The sequence below is a fragment of the Polypterus senegalus genome, chromosome 8, assembly GCF_016835505.1.
Source record: "Polypterus senegalus isolate Bchr_013 chromosome 8, ASM1683550v1, whole genome shotgun sequence".
NCBI lineage: Eukaryota > Metazoa > Chordata > Cladistia > Polypteriformes > Polypteridae > Polypterus > Polypterus senegalus.
In genome coordinates this window covers 56,265,064-56,284,221 of record NC_053161.1, presented here as the reverse complement: position 1 = coordinate 56,284,221, position 19,158 = coordinate 56,265,064, and the positions used below count along the sequence as shown (strand labels likewise).

The 19,158-nt window shown below is 36.4% G+C and overlaps 1 protein-coding gene across 5 annotated transcripts in view; it reads left to right on the top strand.

Annotated features, from left to right (window-relative positions):
• The window catches only part of kif21a (kinesin family member 21A), a 253,360-nt gene that overhangs the window by 101,251 nt on the left and 132,951 nt on the right, over positions 1–19,158 (top strand). For 3 of the 5 annotated variants that reach the window (XM_039761104.1, XM_039761103.1, XM_039761100.1), the window contains exons 4-7: positions 4,343–4,492; positions 4,699–4,833; positions 7,057–7,227; positions 10,668–10,783. In XM_039761104.1, the coding sequence (XP_039617038.1) occupies positions 4,343–4,492; positions 4,699–4,833; positions 7,057–7,227; positions 10,668–10,783 (572 nt within the window). The remainder of the gene's footprint in view (positions 1–4,342; positions 4,493–4,698; positions 4,834–7,056; positions 7,228–10,667; positions 10,784–19,158) is intronic. The other 2 variants (XM_039761105.1, XM_039761101.1) reach the window with 1 other exon arrangement.

The window sequence follows — 19,158 nt, the reverse complement described above, 5'->3', positions numbered from 1 at the left end:
AGACTTGAGTATTACTCGGGCTGTGAAAACCGTGCTAAAAGTGTTAGTCCCATGTGTCTGTACAGATGTGCCTTGAGTAAGCATTGAAACCGAGAATCACTTGGGCTGTAAAGTGCTGTCAGTGCTGCCGTTCTTTGGAGAAATTATGTCTGAGTACAGGTTTTCAATAATTATGAAATATCTGCACTTTACCAACAATGAAGAGTTTGATGAGAATGCCCATCCAGCACCTAAACTGGAGAAAATTTGGGAGATCTACCAGGCCATTGTAGCAAAATTTTGAAACATTTACATTCTGGACCTCGATGTCAGTATTTATGAAAGTCTCATGGCTTATATGGGCAGACTGTCATGGATACAATACATCGCGTCAAAAAGAGCAAGATTTGGCATGAAGTTTTTCAAGTTTTGTGAATCTAAAACAGGATACATTTGGAATTCAGTTCTGTATACAGGGAAAAAGGACCATGTTTGATCCAAAATACAATCAGTCCGGCATTGGTGCAGACTTTGATAGATGCTGTTCTGGATCAAGGTTACTGTGTAACCATAGATAATTTTTATACTTTTAACTCAATTCAGGCCTAAGAAACAGAATTGCTTCTGCCAGATCCTCTTTCATAGAAGCTCCTAAGTCTGGCTTGATTTTTTTTTAGAGCTGAAAATAGTCTTTCAGCACTGACTTGGGTAGGTGGCATTGCTGTTACAGTTCTAGCCACATCACTAATAAACTCTGGATCAACAAGGATGGCTTGTTGTACATTTAGTTTCGATGAGTGATCATACTTTTCAATTTCTTTTAAGTCTTTAAAAAAACTCCTGCTGGAATCTCTTTATGTGGACATTTACGGGTCATTTATCTTTAACGCATAGGTGACATCGGTTTGTTTTTGAAACTTCCATTTTGTCCAAGTAGGAATCAAAGTGTAATTCTTCATTTGAAGAGAATGATCCTGATTTACCAGTGCTTATAGCTTCATCGAGTGGTGGTGTTTCAGGTAGTAGTAATCCCTTCATGTGAACTGCTACATCATAGAGTGCCTTTTTTCCATTAGCAATCTGGTCACTGCTCAACAAAATTCGGCTTATTGGATCAACATAAATAGCAGCTAACAAGATTTGATTATCCAGTAAGAGACTCTCTCTTTTCTTCATTCAAAATATGATGCCATCAGCTATTAACCCTCCACATTTTTTCAGGCAATATATCAAGCTCTTCCATTCCGAGAAAAATTTACCAGGTGTTAAATCTTCATATTGCAACCTCTTGGTGACAATAAAGTAGTAAGAAAGTAGACTTTCTAGTTCTTTTACTTGTGCCCACTAACTTTCAGTTAATAAAACATTTTCATTGTCCAGTTCTTCAAGAAAGTCTTTTAGTTTAAGCAAATGCTTTACCATTAAATAAGTGCTTCCCAAAAATTGCTCCTTTTCCTGCACGTCTTTTCAAAATGACAACTGTTTTAGGGGCCCTGGCTGCAACAGTTACTTGCCTCTTGCCAATTAGAGTGGCTACATGACGATCTTTCAATCCATTTCTTATTGCAAGTTGCAGAGTATGAACATCACAATGCATATGTTGAATAGTAGTAAGCTTAGATGCTTCTTCAGCAATATTATCCAAAATTTCACTATTCTCTTTGGTTTAACTTTCTCCAATACTTGCAGAACTGTCTTCCTCAAATATCTGTTTGTCACTTTCTTCATCTACTTTATTCATTTTCTCATTTGTGCTTAACATATTAGAAGCATTATCTGTCACAATACATAGAATCTATTCCTTTTTAATTTTAAAATCTTCTAGAACAGGTGGTGTGCAAAGATATGCTAAAGTTCAGCCCTCGGTGGGAGCATATAAGAAGAGTGCAGACAGAACCCCTGAGCACACATCAGGCCATAGCACACACTTACACCTACATCATTACAATTATTTACACTCAAATGAACTTGTTAAACACATTATCGATCCCGCTATATATCAACTACAGGTTCACGGGGGTCTGCTGGAGCCAATCCCAGCCAACATAGGGCGCATGGCAGGAAACAAACCCCGGGCAGGGTGCCAGCCCACCGCAGAGCACGCACACACCCACACACCAAGCACACACTAGGGACAATATAGAATCGCCAGTGCACCTAACCTGCATGTCTTTGGACTGTGGGAGGAAACCCACACAGATACGGGGAGAACATGCAAACTCCACGCAGGGAGGACCCGGGAAATGAACCCGGGTCTCCTAACTGTGAGGCAGCAGCGCTACCCACTGCGCCACCGTGCCGCCCTAAACACATTATATCTGAAATAAAATGAAAACACTTTTTGTAATGTACCATAATCCAGATTACAATTTGTGAATGTCTGTTGTATAATAGCTCAGATGAACTTCACACTAATAGTAACACAACTATGCACTGGGCTTTATTCTTACATCAGAGAAGTACCTAATTATGACTGTTGTTTGTGAAATGGGACATTTGAACTTGCTGTATTTTTTTTTTCATTACAATTTAAATTTATTAGGAGTTGGAGTTGGTACGTTGTTGCCGACTCCTGACCCCAACTCCAGGTACCCAAAATTGTCTCCGACTCCAAAGACCTGCCTCCAACAGAAAAAAAAGAAGAATCAATCTTGTACCTGTGCAATGTGCTGTTCAAAACTGACAAATTTAGAAAGAAAATCTGAAAACAATCATTCTGTTGTCCTCACAGTGACGGTGGATTGTCTTTCACCTTGCTTTAAGATTTACTACACAAATGACTCATTTTAAGATTATATACTGTTTTGGTATCATTAGTAGTAGTATTATTACTGCTATTATTATTTTTATTCATCATTACTATTATTTGTATCATTATATCACTTAGAGATTTAATAAAAATGTAATTTTTCATGCCAAAAATAAAATGCAATGCTTTTTACATGTTTTTTGGAATATAATGCAACGCAAAGGAGGTTAATAAAAAAGTAAATATTAATTAAAAATAAGTGACTTTACCACTCCATATTTAATTAATCACTAGTAATGATTCCAAGGAAAACAGTGTAATTATTACTAGGTTTATGGTCAGCAGACGTTGATTGGGTGTGGCTATATACCTGTATTGTTTATTGTATAACACAATTCAATTCTCTTTACAATATCAAAAAATCATATGATGATCAAAAAAAAAGCATTTGCATTTTATAATTGACTATCTTACATTTATTAACAATTAATGTTACCTTACATATACACAGACTTCTCCATATTAATGGGATAGTTAAATAGATCCACATTGGCAGTAGAATGGGTTAAGCTGAAGAGCTCAGTGACTTTAAGTGTGGCACTGTCTTAGCCAACCACCTTAGCCACAAATCAGTACGTGAAATGTGTACTCTGCCAGATCTGCCCCAGGCCAACTGCAACTGCTACTGTTGTGAAGTTGAAGTATCTAGGAGCAACAGCAGCTTAGGCACAGAGTGGCAAACCATGTTAACTCGCAGAGCAGGTCCATTAAGTGGTGAAATGGGTTTCCCTGACCTTGCAGCTGTACACAGGTCTACAATCACTATATGCAATGCCAAGTGTCGGCTGGAGTGGAATAAGCCATGCTGCCTTTGGACTCTGGAGTGGTGGGAATGTGTTCTCTGGAGTGATGAGTAATTCTTCACTATCTGGTGGTCTGATGAACAAATCTCGGTTTGGCAGATGCTAGGAGAATGCTGCTTTCCAGTCTGCGTAGGTTGGCAGAGGAGGGATTATGGTCTGGAGTAGTTATTCAGAGTTTGGGGTTGGACCCTTGGTTCTAGTGAAGAGTACTGTTAATTCAATTGCAACTTTGTGGCAACAGTTTGGGGAAGGCCTTTTTCTGTTCCAGTATAACTGCCTGTGTGCCAGATCCATAAGGACATGGTTTGACAAGTTTGGTATGGAGGCCTCCACAGAACCCTGACCTGAACCCTATTGAACACCTTTGGGATAAATTGGAAAACTAATTGTAAGCCAGGTCTTCTCATCGAACCTCACTGTCCACTCTTACCTACATAAATTACTCTTTTCACTGAATGATCACAAATTCCCATATACACATTTCAAGATGTTGTGGAAAACCTGCCTAGTTGAATGGGGGCTGATACAGCTGCAAAATGAGATTAAATCCATATTAATGTCCATGCTTCTGGAGTGGTTTGGGATGTCAAACAAGCTCATATCAGTGTGACAGTCATGTGTCCATAAACTTTTGGCCATATAGTATACTAGTAAGCAAGATGATTTTTTTTTTGTCCGAAAGAAGTAAATAATAATGTATTGTACAGCCACAATTTTTCTGACTTTAAAATACTATACTTTTGCTTTTCAGCTTTATAATGAAGAAGTTCTTGATCTTTTTGACTCTACCCGAGACATTGAAGCAAGGAAGCAAAAATCTCACATTAAAATACATGAAGATGCAAATGGTGGAATTTATACTGTTGGGGTTACAACACGAACAGTAAGCTCTGAAGCAGAGGTATGCTTTCATAATTTCAACTGAATTTCTAAAATGCATCAGCTAAGGCAAATTTGTGGAAAGGTATCCTTATAAAGTATCTTTTTACTTTAACAAACTTTTTATCACTTTTATGTTCCAAAATTCTTCCCTTTCTTTAATAGCATGAACCTCATTCTTTTGTGAACATTGCAGTGATTGTGATTTTTTTTTTTCTTTTGCTGCAGATGATACAGTGCTTAAAGTTGGGTGCTCTCTCCCGCACTACAGCCAGCACGCAAATGAATGTCCAGAGCTCTAGATCTCATGCCATCTTCACCATACACTTGTGTCAAATGCGAGTGTGTCCAAATATAGATAATGTATGTCATTTTTTTTTTTTGGTTTTAATTCAGTAATGTGCTGGATGGGTGCCAGATTGTTTTTGTAATATAACGTGATAAACAATAACAAGTGTTTTTTTTAAAGAGTAGGCAGTGTATTTTATCACCCAATTACAAAATTTTAAAATGTATTGCCTAGGTTACCTATATACACAGTCAAGGAATTCTTGAAAAGCCATTTGTAATGTTTGTGTGACCTATAATATAATCTATGGGGATGGTATCGTATTTGGAAGTATTATTCAGTTTATGACTTTTGGTTAACATCTTACTGCCATGATTAAATTAATAAACACCTCTCAAAGCTGGGCAATTGCCAGTTAATGTGCCACATGACAAAATAAGATATAATCAAATACAGTACATGTGTAAGAAGTTAAAGGCTTGATATCAGAGAACTCCCTTGCAATAATCCAGGTCAAAATATTTGTAACAAAAGTCATTATATATTCATCAGTTTTCTTAGTAATCATTTTTCAAAGGAGACTCTAGTTTTATACAACAACAACATTTATTTCTATAGCATGTTTTCATACAAAGAATTTAGTTCAAAGTGTTATATAACATGTCAAAGAAGTGGTTACACACAAAAAAAATAAATTAAATTTAGATAAGAATTATAATGAATACATTTACAAAAGATAAATAATTCACACTTACATAAGAAAGATACATAATTAAGAGAAATAGTGTCCTAAAGTTTCTTTGATCAGTTGGTGGTATGCCACCATAAAAGAACTAGAAAAGAAAACAGAGAAAAGTAAAGATTAATAATGATTGCAGATTTACTGATGATAATTATAATTGTATGTATATCTAGTGTATAGAGAGCAGAACTAAATAAAAGCTATATGAAAAACCAAAATTTAAAAAGTGAGAGTTTAGGAGTTTCTTAAAATATTCCACAGTATTAGACTGGTGTACCTCTATTGATAAAATATTCCCTGAAATTCCTGGTTGATCATTTATAATTTCAGAAGGATAGGACTGCCTTTCAAGGCGAAATACTTTATTGTACTCGGCTTTATGTGCCTTTTAATATTTCTTAGTATATTGTTCAGTTTTTCTCTATCATATTGCAAAACAAGTCAAGCATATTGTACATTGAAAGAGAATAATATCTGGAAACTAAATTAAAGCCAAAGAAATTGAAAAAGAAATATAGAAGAAAAAGAGACATAAAAGAAGAAAGGTATGGGAGCACAAGTATTATTAATAAAGAATAACTGTTAGAAAAATATAAATCGTTGGCTTGGTTTGATTTGGACATTGATGCATGTCAAAATGATTATGTTTTGGGGTCACACTAACTGGGAATAATGTTATATATCACAGTAAATATAAGGAAAAAATCATGCTGATCTACTGAACTTTGCATTTACATATTCCATCTGTCTACCAGGCATTGTGACTTTCTTACATTTTCTTTCTTTTGTTCTAGAATTGTTTATTTTCAGGCCAAGTCCCAGAAATGTTTCTCTAGTCTGAGATGTCTTTGAAACCAACAATGTTACTTGTTTATAGTGGCATTTACATGCCTAAGCCATGCATTAAGTGTAGCTTCTGGACTCAATTGGCGCAGCAGGATCCACCTTATCCCAAGCGAAACCTTTCTGTTGCCAACTATTGACTTGGTGGAGTTTCCCATGGTACTTCATGGCTTCACACTTACTGTTTAGTAGGCTGCCTGGCCTCTAACATTTACAAATCTTTTGTCCTTAGCTCGCTCCACTCATGTCTCTTCCCCAAACTTGCAATGAGAACCTGTTTCATATTGAATAAAGTACTATTATTTAAAACATATTACAAAATAAGTGAGTTGAGAAATAGGTTTTACATTTTTATGATATATTTTGTCCAAAACGCATCATAATTGTCCATAGATTTGCCTAATCTTATTCTGGTCTATGTATTATTAGTTTTCGTATGCACCCTTTTATTATTAAAAAAAAAAAAATTTATGATAGTTTCTAATTTTAGGTTAGGAAAATATTGTGATACTGCTTTGGCTTTTTAACACCACACAGTGTGAAAATAGTCTACTCCTTATGTAACATTCACAGTTTTTCATTCATAACTCAGTGTCTGTAAATATTACAATTATATCAGAAGCAATCCTAGGTGTGTACTTTAGGTCTTTACACTTTTCCATATTAATAGAACATTTAAAGCAGACACTTTTTAATTTAAATTTTTTTAAAGCAGGATGATGAGACAGATAACAGAATAATGAATGGATCTTCCCAGATGAACGAGTTTGAAACCCTTACAGCCAAATTCCATTTTGTTGACCTAGCTGGTTCAGAGAGACTAAAGAGAACAGGAGCGACAGGGGAACGAGCTAAGGAAGGAATTTCTATCAATTGTGGTCTGGTAAGGTTAAAAGCTTTCTATGCTCAGCTGCTGGGGCTAATACTTTTTTATGTGTTTTGTAAATATTTTTGTTGAACATTTGTTTAATACTGTCCTGTGAATTGAGTGCATACTCATTTTGTACTACGAGTACATTTGAATAATATCTGTAATAGTAAGGCATATGCAAGAATTTGTTTTTTTAATGTTACTGCATTTGCAGGAACAGATTACACTTTGGCTAAAAGACTGAGTTCTAAAAGAAAAATAATATAGTTTGTCTAATAAAAAAATGTTTATACTGCCAAATATATGGTTGCGAGACATGGACACTATCCAGTAACCTGAGACGAAGACTGGACTCATTTGGTACTGTGTCTCTTCGGAGAATCCTTGGATACCGCTGGTATGACTTTGTGTCGAATGAGCGGTTGTTCATGGAGTCCCTAATGAGGCACATTACCTGCATTGTGAGAGAGTGTCAGTTACGGCACTGCGGCCATGTGGCGTGATTCCCCAAGGGTGATCCCATTCATAAGATCCTCATTTTGTTAAACCTGACTTAATTATATGGAATGTTATTTGACTTTAATAAAACCAATAAAATGCTTAAAAAATGTTAATGTGGATGTGATGGATGAGCTGTACGTAGAATACCCATAATGTTTTGTCATTAGGAAGCATAGTTCAGTTGGTAAATAAACAATTTAAGCTCAAAATGGAAAAAGGAAAAAAATAAATAAATCAGTCTGATTTCTTATGTGTGCAGTTGCTAATATCCTAAAGACTTACAGTTACTGTAAGCTCGTTTTCTATAAACTATACAGTAAGTAAGTTTATCAAATTCTTATTAATTTTTCTGAACCTCCAAGGCATACCCTATTGTGAGACACACAAACTCATGTCATATGTTGGAGCTGAGAAATAATTTTCATCATATACCTAAATGAATGGCACTGTGTTTCTCCCTGAGATGGAGTGATACAAATTATTGTATTGATTTTTTTTTTGCCTTGATATGTCATTGATACACTGAGAACAAGTGTTGAGTGCTTTCGTTTAAATTATCACCCACTAGTATATATAAGATTGTGCACCCTAAACTGTGAAAGATACAAAACTACAATGATGCTGAATGTGCATATCAAGATAAGTCAAGATGATCAATTAATAAAACAAAAGTTTGCACAGCAAGTATGGCCCTGTCCTAATTGACTTTGTCTCAGACTTGAATGTCATTTGTCAGCACTATCGATCTAGAAATTCAATTTTTCATTATTGTAAGTATGACTTAGCAAATCCCACTAAATTCTTGATTTGATTAAAATGGAAATCTTGTGTTTGCGAGTACTTTGTTAGTTAAGCTCAGGTGTAAATATTTAACTTTACAGAAAGGTAAAGACGTTTTAGTAGAAAGGTTTCATGGTATTGAAATACAGTGACTTTAGAAAGCATTCAGACCCCTTGACTTTATATACATTTTGTTAGGTTTCAGCTTTATGCTAAAATTGTTTTGTTTTTTTTCTTGGAAGCTTATTTCTATTTGCTTATGCATATTAAAACAATTTTATTACATTTTTCACCTTGAGATATATGCTCATTAATTTACCTGAACTATTAGCTTTCATGAGAGAGAAAGAAGTACCAGAGAAGTTGTTGAAGATTGTCCAGGATATGTATAAAAGAGAGAGAACTTTGTTTAAGCAGTATTGCTGTAACAGACAAGATCCCAGTCAGAGTATGTTTGGATCAGGGATCTTCCTTACGTGTTTCATCTGGTTATGGATGTGTTGAGTCATGGGATAAAATATCAATCCCCTGGTGCATGTTTTTTGCTGATGACATTGTGTTCTGTAGCTCCATAAAATAGCAAGTGGAGAGTAAGCTGTAAAAATGGAGAAGGGCTTTGGATGATAGAGGATTAAAGAGAAATAGGTAAAAGACAGAATATGTGAGGTTTAATGATGATTAGGATTTAGAAGTTAGCCTGCAGGGAGAGCTAATGAAAAGAGTGGGTAAATTTAAATGTCTAGGATCAGTGATAGGCTGAAATGGAAATTAGATGCAGAGATAACCCATAGAGTGCAGTGTGGATGGATCAATTGAATGAACTTATGAGGAGTATTTTGTGATCAAAGATTTAAGGTGGAGGTTAAAGGTAAAGTTTTTCAGGTCATTGTAAGACCAGCAGTGATGCATGGAGCTGAAATATAGACAATAAAGGGAGCGCAGTACAAGAATCTAGATATGGCAGAAATAAAAATGTTGAGATGGAAGTGTGGAGTTACAAAAAACCATGGAATAAGATATGAGACAATCAGAGGAACAACAAAAATGGGAGAAATATCAAAGAAAGTCCAGGAAAATAGGTTGAAGTGGTATGGACATGTGAAGAGGAGAGACAATGAATATGTGGAGAAAAAGTTATGGGGAATGGAAGTACAGGGGAAGAGAAAATGTTGAGGCTCAAACAGAGGATAAAGGATGATCTGAAGGAAAAAAGCTTCACTGGCAAGGAGTTGCAGGACTGAGCTGTTTGGAGAAGGTTGCTCAGGCAAATTGACCCCACATAGAAGTGGGAGAAGAAGAAGAAGAATGCATGTAATTGTCGAAAATGGTGTTTTTATTAGGTTGACTGCCACATTTAAATCAGGAATACGAAAGTGTGGACCTTGGAGTTTGTCCTGCTATGGAATGGCACTCAGTGCAGTTTGGGTCCTGCCTTCTGTCCAATAGGACAGGATAAAATATGGCACACGTATTTCAGTAAAAAAAATTTAATATCAAAAAAAAATATTTTACCATAACAAAAAAAGGCTAATATTGCCAACTATCACTAATTGCTAAATAGTATACCTTCAGTTTTTTTGTATGTTCTTAAACCATGAATGAGTGTATTTTTTCATTTTTAATTTTAACCATCCTTAATGATTTACCTGATGAATTTGAAATAAAGTTTGTTCAAATATTTTTATAGTAAACTTCTATAAGTTTTAGCCACAATTGCTGACCTTGTTATGTATTGGACTTAATGCATGTATTCTCATATTGTACGCGCTTATTGCATGATTTGCTGAAGTTTGATATGCCTTTGTGTTTGTGCCATTCCCCAGCATTTCTACACAGCTGAGACACAGATGCTTCTCATTCCAACTTTAAAAAAAATATATAGTGGGTAGCTGAAAAATAGGAGCTCATTTCAACTCTTATCCAGTTAAATAACAACACGGAAATGTTTTTTGTATGTTCATAGTGCATGGAGACAAAATGCAAAAATGATATATCTGAGTTTTTAAGAGTAACAACTAGATAATAGCTGTTTAAAATACAATCACTACAGTAATGTATTAAGTTAGATGATATTCCTACAGTTTATTATAGTGAAATTTATATATTCAAACAGTTTAATTTTTAGACATGCATTACTAACCTTTTTCTGTCATTTTTTATCTAATTTTAAGTTGGCTCTTGGAAATGTCATTAGCGCACTTGGAGACAAAAGCAAGAAGGCAACTCATGTGCCTTATAGAGACTCCAAACTTACTAGATTACTTCAGGATTCCCTGGGAGGTAACAGGTATGCACTTTATTTGCCAGTACACAATTTAGTTGGTTTATATATAGTACATGGATAAGTGAATATCCAAATGAAGAATGGATTACCCAGCAATAGAATATTATAGTATTATTTCTTGTAATAAAAGTGTAAACGACTGATGGTGTACCAACACAAGTCTAACAAAATTTATGTTTACACTATCTTAAAAGGAGGACAGTCCTGAAAGTTATAAAATACTCTTTCTATAGCATGTAAAAATGTTTGTGCATAAATGTAAAAGCTATTGTGGTAGGGAGGAGTATACATAACTGACAAACTAAAATGTAAAATAAATGTTCAGTCAGCATGTTCATCTCATTTTCAAATAAGAAATTCCATCATTTGTTTTTGATGTCTTGACAGCACTCTAGAATCTCATGTAAATTCTGAACTTTGTTGGGATCTTGTGACTGAAGCATCCATAATATTGTACTGTATATGGTTTACATTGTCATTCTCTATAAACTATTAATTGAGCATTTGTGCACTGCTTACAAGCATTGCCGTCTAGAAGATTCAACTACCATCTGGATAGAAGTGGTTCACTCAGCATTACTTTTTATGTATGGCCATTTTCGTTACGCTTCATGGGCCTAGCTGTGTGTCACCAGGTACTTTTTCATGTGATAAATGTGGTGTGTGCTACACATATTCTTGAGAGAACATCAATGTTCACCCTAGATTGACATTTCCAGTCAAATGACACTTGTTTTTTTTTTTTCTTTATTTCTGATTATATCAAATTACTACATTTGCAGTTCTCTTGCATATACAATAGCCCCAGCTGATGATGATGTGCTTTTTGATGACTATGCCAATATCAATCTACTAGGGCAGTGAAATCTGCCAAAAAATGAAGTTCGAATGTTCCAATTAAAAATAGTAAATATCTGAATATATTCAAACTTGGGATTCTGGATGTTGCATGTACATTTGTATGTGCTTGCTTTATAGTTTATTATTATGGTGACAACAGCAAGAACAAATGCCAACACCAAAAAAAATTCCTAGTGTTACTCAGGCAACCGTTACTTAAATATAAGGGCCACCAAAATCCCTACCATCTGCACCACCATACTTCTTTCTGTCTAGTACTGACTGCTGGATGCACAAGTCCTTCTCAGTACAAGACCATAAAAACAGCCACAAAAGGAAGTTGAAATCCTTATGAGCCATGTGGCTCTGGCACTATATTTTAGTACCTTATCATTTTTTACTAGTGTGTCTGGAAATTATAAAGTGCTTATTAGAGTGTTGCGTGGGTCATGTTTGTAGCAGTCAGCTGGCATTCTGCGCTACAAACATATTATAACATGTCTTGGTACTGCCAGAACCCTGGAATCAGAGATGAGGTGTTACCCAGGGGTGCCCAAGGCACCTTGATAGAAAGATACTTTTGTGCCAAACACGGACACATGCAAACTTGTTTTTATTATTCTGGCAGTATCAATGGGTAGATGCAGCATATTATTTGTATTGTGCCATTCAGAAAAGAAAAAAGACTTTTTTTCTCCTTTACAGATGAAGCAATATTTTAATGAAGTTGGCCCAAATATTTTTATTTACACCTCATTGTTTTAGGCTTTATGCGTCAAACCAACAGCCATATATGATGGCGATTAATAGTGGTACACGGCATGTTGACTGACAAGGTTCTTTTAAGTGGAGGTTTTTAAAGCATCGTAATTAAAGGAAAATCAAACGTTGACATGTATTTTTAGTTTGCTTTAATGAGAGGATCCTAGCATTAACCAACAGTTGGAGATCTTGGGTTTAAGAGTGAGTGGTACAGAATCTGATGTAAAGCAATACTTTTAGGGCACAGAAGAAGCATTTGGAAAAAGTGCTCTTTGTACACTTGTACTGTAGATCAAAGTGCAGAATAATAGGATAAAAAGAAAATACATTTTGAAATGGGTCTGGCTGTAAGTTTTACTAATGAAGATATAAGGCTAAGCGTTGAAAATTACCAAATGGCTGATTGTGGAAATGAAATGCAAAGAGATTAATAAAATACTGCAGCTTTGCATAATGTGCGTGGTGTAGCATAATGCCAAAATAAGTGTGGGTAAAATTATTCTTTGAGAGTCGAATGTCAGCTTTTACATTTGAATAAGACCTTTTTAAAATAAATTGAAATGATTTTTGAATAGTGATGCTCAATCTGACAACCCTACACCTTACCCAGTGTTCCTAGTTAAAGAGCTAGACCTGGGGTGCCCACACTTTTTCGGCTTGCGAGCTACTTTTAAAATGACCAGGTTGAAATGATCTACCTACATTAAAAATGCTATGTATATACACTGTGTGCACAATTATTAGGCAAGTTGTATTTTTGAGGATTCATTTTAATATGGAACAAACACAGTGCTATCAGTCAATCCAAAATGTTAATAAACCTGAAACCTGAATGTTTCACAACGGAAATGTGAGTGTGAACATCATCAGGGGAATACATATGTGCGCACAATTATTAGGCAACTATTAGTGTGCAGATTTATTATGCAACTAAAGGAAAAATGAAAATTTTCCCATCTCACATGTTTATTTTCATCTGTTATAGTGAGAATAATAAACAAACACCTCAAAATTTACAAATAAACATCTCTGACATTTCAAAAAAAATAAATCAATCAATCAATGACCAATATAGCCACCCTTCTTTCCAATAACAGTCATAAGCCTTTCCATTCATGGAGTCTGTCAGTTTCTTGATCTGTTGACGATCAGCTTTTTGTGGAGCAGTGACTACAGCCTCCCAGACACTCTTCAGAGAGGTGTATTGTTTTTCTCCCCCGTAAATCTAGCGTTTAAGAAGTGCCCACAAGTTCTCGATAGGGTTTAGGTCAGATGAGGAAGGGGCCATGTCATTATTCCTTCATCTTTAAGGCCTTTACTGGCTGGCCACGCAGTGGAGAACTTCGATGCAAGTGATGGAGCATTGGCCTGCATAAAAATCATGGTCTTTTCCTGTATCACTGTTTGAAGAAAGTGTCTTGAAAAACTGGCAGTAGGTTTGGGAGTTGATTTTGAGTTCATCTTCAATGCAAAAGGTCCAACTAGCTCATCTTTAAAAATACCAGCTCATACCAGTACCCCACCTCCACGTTGGAGTGGAGCTCTGTGCCCATTACTGATCCACAGGTCCATCCATCTGGTCCATCAAGAGTCACTCTCATCTCATCGGTCCATAAAACCTTTGAAAAAATTTGTCTTCAGATATTTCTTGGCCCAGTTTTGACGTTTCAACTTATGTTTCTTGTTCAGTGGTGGTTGGGTTTCAGCCCTCCTTACCTTGGCCATGTCTTTGAGCACTGAACACCTTGTACTTCTGGGCACTCCAGGTAGGTTGCAGCTCTGGAATATGAAAGTACTGGAGGATAATGCGTTCCTGGTAGCTTCACGTTTGATTCTTCTTAAATCTTTGGCAGCTAATTTGCGTCTTTTGTTCTCAACACGTTTCTTGCGACCCTGTTGACTATTTGCAACAAAATGTTTGATGGTTCTGTGATCACACACCAATATCTTAGCAATTCCAAAAGTGCTGCATCCCTCTGAAAGACTTTTACAATTTTTGACTTTTCAGAGTCAGTTAAATCTCTTTTTTGGCCCATTTTGCCCGAGGAAAACTAGCTGCCTAATAATTCTGCACACCTTGATATAGGGTGTTGATCTCCTTAGGCCACACCCTCCCTCATTACACAAATACACATCACCTGACGTGCTTAAATCCAATAAGCATTCAAGTTAATACAGCTTGGAGTTGGAATATACGCATTAAAATGATGATATGGTCAAAATACTCACTTGCCTAATAATTGTGCACACAGTGTATATTTTCACTCAAGTCCAAAAAGTAGATAAAGAGAAACCAGTTAAACAAATGAGACAAAAATATTATACTTGGTCACAGGGGTGCGGAAATCCAATGCCCGACTCGTCCGACACGGGTAAATTAACTGCCGGACAAGTGTGTTTTTCTGGTTTCAGTTGTCCGCGAACAAGTGCTATTTTCTGGAGAAAAAAGAATTATATGTGCTGCGCAGGGCACATTTTTACCAGTTACCATTTTTCATATAAAACAAGTGAGTTTTGCGCTGTCAGTTTATTATAAATAAAGAAGAAAACATTCTAACGGTTTCCAAATGTTATGAAATATCTATAAAAATCTTTACTTAGACGCGATTATTTTTTCCCGACAAAATCGGTAATGTTTACTTCTTTGGGAATGTACCATCTTGCGGAATTCATTGTTCCATCAATGAAGGCAAGCCATCCTGGCCCAGATGCAGCAAAACAGGCCCAAACCATGATACTACCACCACCATGTTTCACAGATGGGATAATGTTCTTATGATGGAATGCAGTGTTTTCCTTTCTCCAAACATAACGCTTTTCATTTAAACCAAAAAGTTCTATTTTGGTCTTATCCGTCCACAAAACATTCTTCCAACAGCCTTCCGGTTTGTCCACGTGATCTTTAGCAAACTGCAGACGAGCAGCTTTTTGGAGAGCAGTGGCTTTCTCCTTGCAACCCTGTCATGCACACCATTGTTGTTCAGTGTTCTCCAGATGGTGGACTCATGAAGATGAACATTAGCCAATGTGAGAGAGGCCTTCAGTTGCTTAGAAGGTACCCTGGTGTCCTTTGTGACCTCGCCGACTATTACACACCTTGCTCTTGGAGTGAGCTTTGTTGGTCAACCACTCCTGGGGAGGGTAACAATGGTCTTGAATTTCCTCCATTTGTACACAATCTGTCTGACTGTGGATTGGTGCAGTCCAAACTCTTTAGAAATGGTTTTGTAACCTTTTCCAGCCTGATGAGCATCAGCAACTCTTTTTCTGAGGTCCTCAGAAATCTCCTTTGTTCGTGCCATGATACACTTCCACAGACGTGTTATGAAGAGCAGACTTTGATAGATCCCTGTTCTTTAAATAACACAGGGTGCCCACTCACACCTGATTGTCATCCCATTGATTGAAAACACCTGACTCGAATTTCACCTTCAAACTAACTGCTAATCCTAGAGGTTCACATACTTTTGCCACTCACAAATATGTAATGTTTGATCATTTTCCTCAATAAATCAATGCCCAAGTATAATATTTTGACTCATTTATTTAACTGGTTTCTCTTTATCTACTTTTAGGACTTGAGTGAAAATCAAATGATGTTTTAGGTCATATTTATGCAGAAATACAGAAAATTTGAAAGGGTTCATAAACTTTCAAGCACAACTGTATATCTATACTGAGTATACTTTATACATAAAATATATGTTGTCGTACCTTGCATAACTGAATAACCTTTATGGCACAATAACAAATAAATACATTTATGGTCATTACAGTATTTGGATTTAATAATCTTCATGTGGGAAAAGGCTGACTCGCGTAAATAAGTAGAGCCGAATAATGCAGTCCTCATGTTTGGGTACTTTTCCTCTGTGACTAAGTTCCAAAACTGTCCAAGAGCCCCAGACTTTAGCTGAATGTCATCCTGTAGTGTCAAAATCTCATCCTCCACTGTAGAGGAGTTTTAGTTGAAACAGTGTTGCTATTTTTGATGCGGGTGAATCACCCTCAACATCTCCCCAAATGGATAGCACTTAAATGTAGCGATTGGCTCAAATAAAGCTGAGTCTTGAAACCGTCTGTCAAAGTTTTCAATCTGCTCCTTGTTGCATATGCTGTCGAGTGGCACACACACCTTCCATTGCGTCTCCAGCTCTGACGCGAGGTTTTGGATGTTCCCTAAATCAAGGCGCTGCAGCTTTGAGGACAGATGTTGCATTTTTCGTTTGAAAGCATTAACTGAGCTAATCATATTGACCATGGAGTTCTCTTTTCCTTGCAGCTGTAAATTAAGCTCATTCAACTTGTTGGTCAGATGAAGAAAAAATGCCAAGTCTAGCAGCCATTGATTGTTATTAAGTTGCTTGTATTCTGCATGTTTATTGACAAAGAGAAACTTCTTTTTCTCCGGCCAGGGGTCTTGAAATCTCAGCAGGAATTTCTTCCTAGCCATCTGTCTCAATGAAGGCCTATTTTATCATCTGTCCATCTTGGAAGGACTTGTTATGCCTAATGATCGAGTGACTCACCTGGAACGATGCTTCGGCGTGTCTGCCTTTGGTTTTGAATTCAGCCGAGTGAAAAATGATGGCTGTCCGATTAACTGCAATTTTAGTTCTCTCTTCTTTCTCTTTCTCAGATCGCTTTTTGGAAGGATTCAGTTTCGTAGTTTTTATGAGCAAGTTCGAAAGTGCCTTTCCACATTTTCCTTCTTTGGAATAGCAATGATAGATTGACAGATCAGACAAACGCACTTCGATTGTGACATTGTGAGAAGAAAAATCCTCTACCAATTCCACATCCAGCCCATACCCTCCCCAAACAAATTTTTTTTTAAAATCCCTTCTTTAGTCGATATCAATTAGAAGGTTAACTAGATCACAGCCGGAGTTTTGCAGTAGCTCGTGTGTTTGATCGTGTGTGCGGGATGACCAGTGTGTTAGAAGAAAAGAGATCTCAGACTGGCTGCCCTGTATGTCAATCAAGTGGGAAATGCCATAGGCGGGATATATAGACTAACGTTTAAAAAAGTTTTTTTTTGAATGCAACGCGATCTACCTTCACTACCTTTCTGATCTACCGGTCGATCACGATCAACGTTTTGGGCACCCCTGATCTAGGCAGATGTTCCCTCACAAACCACCATCTTTCAAGGTTACAAAGGTGTCCTCATCAAGTGAACTTTCCCAACGTATTGAGGATTTATGGGATCTGCCCATTATTTTTTCATCACTTTGAGGGTGATGTAAAATGTATCGCTTAAATATCTTTAATGACCAATTCTTTGTGAGTTTTTTTTATTTATCATTTATTCAAGTGTTTAATTTCTTTGTCAATTACATCATTATGCCATCTGTGCAAAATAAACAGTTTGTTAGACTAAGCAACTGTAAAACTTTTATTATGAAAGTTAAAAGTTTAATGCATAAAATTTGTCTTTGCCTGCTAAAGATACTAGTTTTCTGTGTGTTGGGCTGAAAATTGAAAGTCACAAGGGCAGAGAAAAGTGGCTTACCAAAACAGTGTAAAAGCAAGTGCCCAAGTTTAAAAAAAAAAAAAAAATCACTGCTGTCTGTACACAGAGGAAGACCACTTTACTGGATTTCCAGGTCTGCTGATTAAGGGAGAACTGTCATCCTTGGGCATCTGCTTACATTTTGGATAAGGTGGTTTTCTTTCACATAGACTATTGCGTCTTTTTCTGTAAGGTAACACTAGCTTGACACCTAGAAAGGATTATCAGGTGACTGTAGTTTCTGTAAGGAATTATAAATCTGCTAGTATTAAAGACCTGTTTCTGCACAAAAAATCACTTCAGTTATTCTGCCTCATAGGGACTGATGGAGTCCACATGCATGGTACAGAAGCCCTTCTGTAGTCCATTGCAAAGGAGTGTTTGGGTCAGAAAATGTTGTCTATGAGCTGTAGCATAGTTTTTCCTAAGAAGTATAACCTGTGTGAAATAAGTGTGTTAATAGCACTAGTTTTACAGTGGATTGTACATATTATATATTATGATTTAAAGCTACTGTTTGCTTAAAGCCCAAAAAGATGTTGTATTATCCTGGAAATTTTCCATAATATGATGTAGCTGCTTTATAGTACCCCACAGGTACAGTCTTATCTGAATATGAACAGCTGCTTTAAGCAAAGAGACTTAATATGTTATCATAAGCAGACCAAACAGTTAAGCTACACCTGTTTAAATCACCAAAGAAGGTGCCCTCTCACCACACTGTTACTATTGGAAAATGTCTTTTCCTCAGCTGCTACCCCATTTGAGAATTTAGCAGTCACCCACACAAGGTGCTCTTATCACTGTACCTTGAATATATTCTTATAGAGATTGCTTTGTTTTTTTGGTTTGCCAACGCAATAGTTATTGTTAACTATGTTTATATGAGTACTAGGTATCTGCTTTAAAGTGCTCCACATGTACAACCTTACCTGCATGTGGACTGCTGCCTCTAGCAAAGAGACTTACTAGATGTGCACAAGCACACCAAATGGTTTTCATCAGACCTGAGCTACACCTGTGCCAATAACCAAAACAGGCTCCCGCTCACCACAATGCATTGTATTGAAGGAGTCTCTTCTCAGCTGTTAACCTCTGTGGGAATATAGCAATCATCCACACCAGGTGTTCTTAACAATATACCTTGACACAGTCAAACAGTATAAAATTAGTATTGTAAAGCAACATTAATAAAAACACCGTAAAATTGATGAATGCAAAAGTAGGAAGTGTATTTGAAAAGAGACTTTAAAGGTTAAGA